At 40.8% G+C, this 2,493-nt stretch overlaps 1 gene segment (V, D, J or C); it reads left to right on the top strand.

Annotated features, from left to right (window-relative positions):
• Nucleotides 1-757: 757 nt before the first annotated feature.
• On the top strand, nt 758-1,878 carry LOC111755480 (immunoglobulin heavy variable 3-21-like). The segment is given in 3 exon segments: nt 758-827; nt 934-1,244; nt 1,726-1,878. Coding segments are annotated over 3 exon segments (510 nt in total).
• Nucleotides 1,879-2,493: the final 615 nt, after the last annotated feature.

The raw sequence follows: 2,493 nt of genomic DNA on the forward strand, positions 1-2,493 counted from the left end.
TGGGAAAATAGTCTTATGGAAAAGGACAGGACAATTAATAAGTAGATAAATTAAGCATCTTGAGAATGGACATGGTTTTGTGAATATTTATCTGTATAACTGTATCAAAATGTATATCACTTGTTCATTATTAAAATATACATCTAATATGTATATATTTTTGCGTAATATATATTTTTTCAATAATGTCTTACTTCCCCAGAGGTTAGAAAAGATGTCAGATACTTGAATATATTTTTGAAAAATATTCTGATTGTCTACTCACTTATAAATATAATATAATGCACAGTAATATTGCCATATTCTCTCTTTAGAAGCAGGCATGTGACAATTGTCATGCAGTATGACCCCTCTGTCTTGGAATTGCTCAGCAAGCTGTTGAGTTCTGTGAGAAGATTGTAGGACCTCACATCTCATAGAACATTATGCTTCTCATTCTATGTATACATCTGCAATTTTGTGAAGTTACCAAATCCACTAATTACATATTGGTAAGAATAAAAAAAAACAGATGAGATTAAACTTAGGAAAGAACCATGTGTTCTGTATATTAGGGATATTACAAAACAAATCTCGAAACACTTTCATGTGCCTTAAACCCTTCCTTCTCTGAGGCTTCCAGAATATAACTGGACATATATACAGGAGGACATGCAAATAGGGCCTCCCTGTGCTAATGAAAACCAGCCCATCCCTGACCCTGAAGCTCTGCAGAAGAGAGCAGCCCTGGATGCCCAGCTGTTCTCACTTGGTGATTGGCACTGAGCATAGACGGCCCACCATGGAACTGGCGCTGAACTGGGTTTTGCTTTTTGCAATTTTAAAAGGTAATTCATGAAAAATTATAAGTACAGAATGAGTGACTGGAATGAGTAGGATAAACAATTGGACATATGTGACAGCATCCTGAGCAAGATGTCCTTGTGTTTACAGGTGTCTTGTGTGAGGAGCAGCTGGTGGAGTCCGGGGGAGGCTTGCTACAACCTGGCGGCTCTCTGAGACTCTCTTGTGTGGCCTCAGGATTCACCTTCAGTAACTAAGGGATGAGCTGGATCCACCAGGCTCCAGGGAAGGGGCTGGAGTGGATTGCAGACATCAGTAGCAGTAGTAGTTACATATACTACGCAGACTCCGTAAAGGGCCGATTCACCATCTCCAGGGACAACGGCAAGAACACGCTGTATCTGCAGATGAGCAGCCTGAGAGCCGAGGACACGGCCATGTATTACTGTGCTAGAGACACAGTGAGACAATGTAGCTCTGAGCCCAGACACAAACGTCCCTGCGGGGGCCCTTAGTACCAGCAGGGGGCGATGGAGATCCACCGAGTGGAGGCCTGAGCTCCAGGAGCAGGTGCAGAGCAGGAAGCTGGGGACTGAGAGCTTCATGTTGGCCTCTGGGGTTTCCTCTGTGTGTTACCATCACAGAACCGGAAGGGACCCAAAATACACAGGATTCAGGTGTCTTTTGAAGTATTGAAGATTCAAGTTCAGTTATATATGTATATGTTTTTTTCTTTTTTCTTGATTTCTATCATATGAATTTTCTTAAAAAGGCAATAACCGCAAAGTAGCTTGTACATGTTGGGAAGCTGTGTCTTTTGAATATCAAATTATCATTATGTAAAATGAAGTTGTTATTTTTCTCATAATGAAGAGCAATTGTCTATTGCCAAAGTAAACGTTTGAGGTTAGGATATTAAACCCTTATCATCCCTTTTCATAGGGTGTGAGACCTTGCAGCTCTCTCCTCTCTTTGGCCACCTCAGGAGACCTGGTCGCCAGGCTCAGTCCAAAAACTTTAGGAGCCCTTGACTCAGGAGAGAAGGAAGAGGGACAGCTGGACTGGATTCAGGGCAGTTTCCAGGAACCATGTTGAGCACTTTTTGCAAATACTATCTGGCTGGAATTTTATTTACATAATTTAGATATTACGAGTTTATGAAATATACTTTATCATTCTTCTTTGGCTTCTTTTCCTCTGTCTTTCTGTCTCTCTCTGAAATACACATGCATAAATTTCAATCTACATCAGCGTAGTAAGAGACAATATGAAGATAAAATGATATTGTTTCATAATATTCACTTTACTTTCTAAACATTCTCACATCTGTGGCTTTATTCTTTTTATTTTACATAAGTTCATTCTATGTTCATTATTCACAAATCTTTTCCTAATTTTTGTAAGATAGATACACTTCTGTACTGACTATCATCCTCCTGTCATGATGTTCTGTGAAGCACATGTCCACTGAACAGGAGGAAATTATTTGAAACACCCTATCCTCACACATGCAGGCTTCCTAAAAGCAGAGCTGAGATGAACACTTCACACGTTGATGTCACACATATCCGTCATGTGGCTGTGGCCTCATCCTGGGAAGCTAAATCACCTCCACCTCCTCACCCAGCATTCACCTCACCTGGGCCATCACCATCACTGCCTCGCCTTAGTTTCAGGAATGAGAGTTCCTGTTTCTAATGGGATTACACG

This window comes from Cavia porcellus, unplaced genomic scaffold, assembly GCF_034190915.1.
Source record: "Cavia porcellus strain 051 isolate PalLab524CR breed Dunkin Hartley unplaced genomic scaffold, mCavPor4.1 scaffold_8, whole genome shotgun sequence".
Taxonomy (NCBI): Eukaryota; Metazoa; Chordata; class Mammalia; order Rodentia; family Caviidae; genus Cavia; species Cavia porcellus.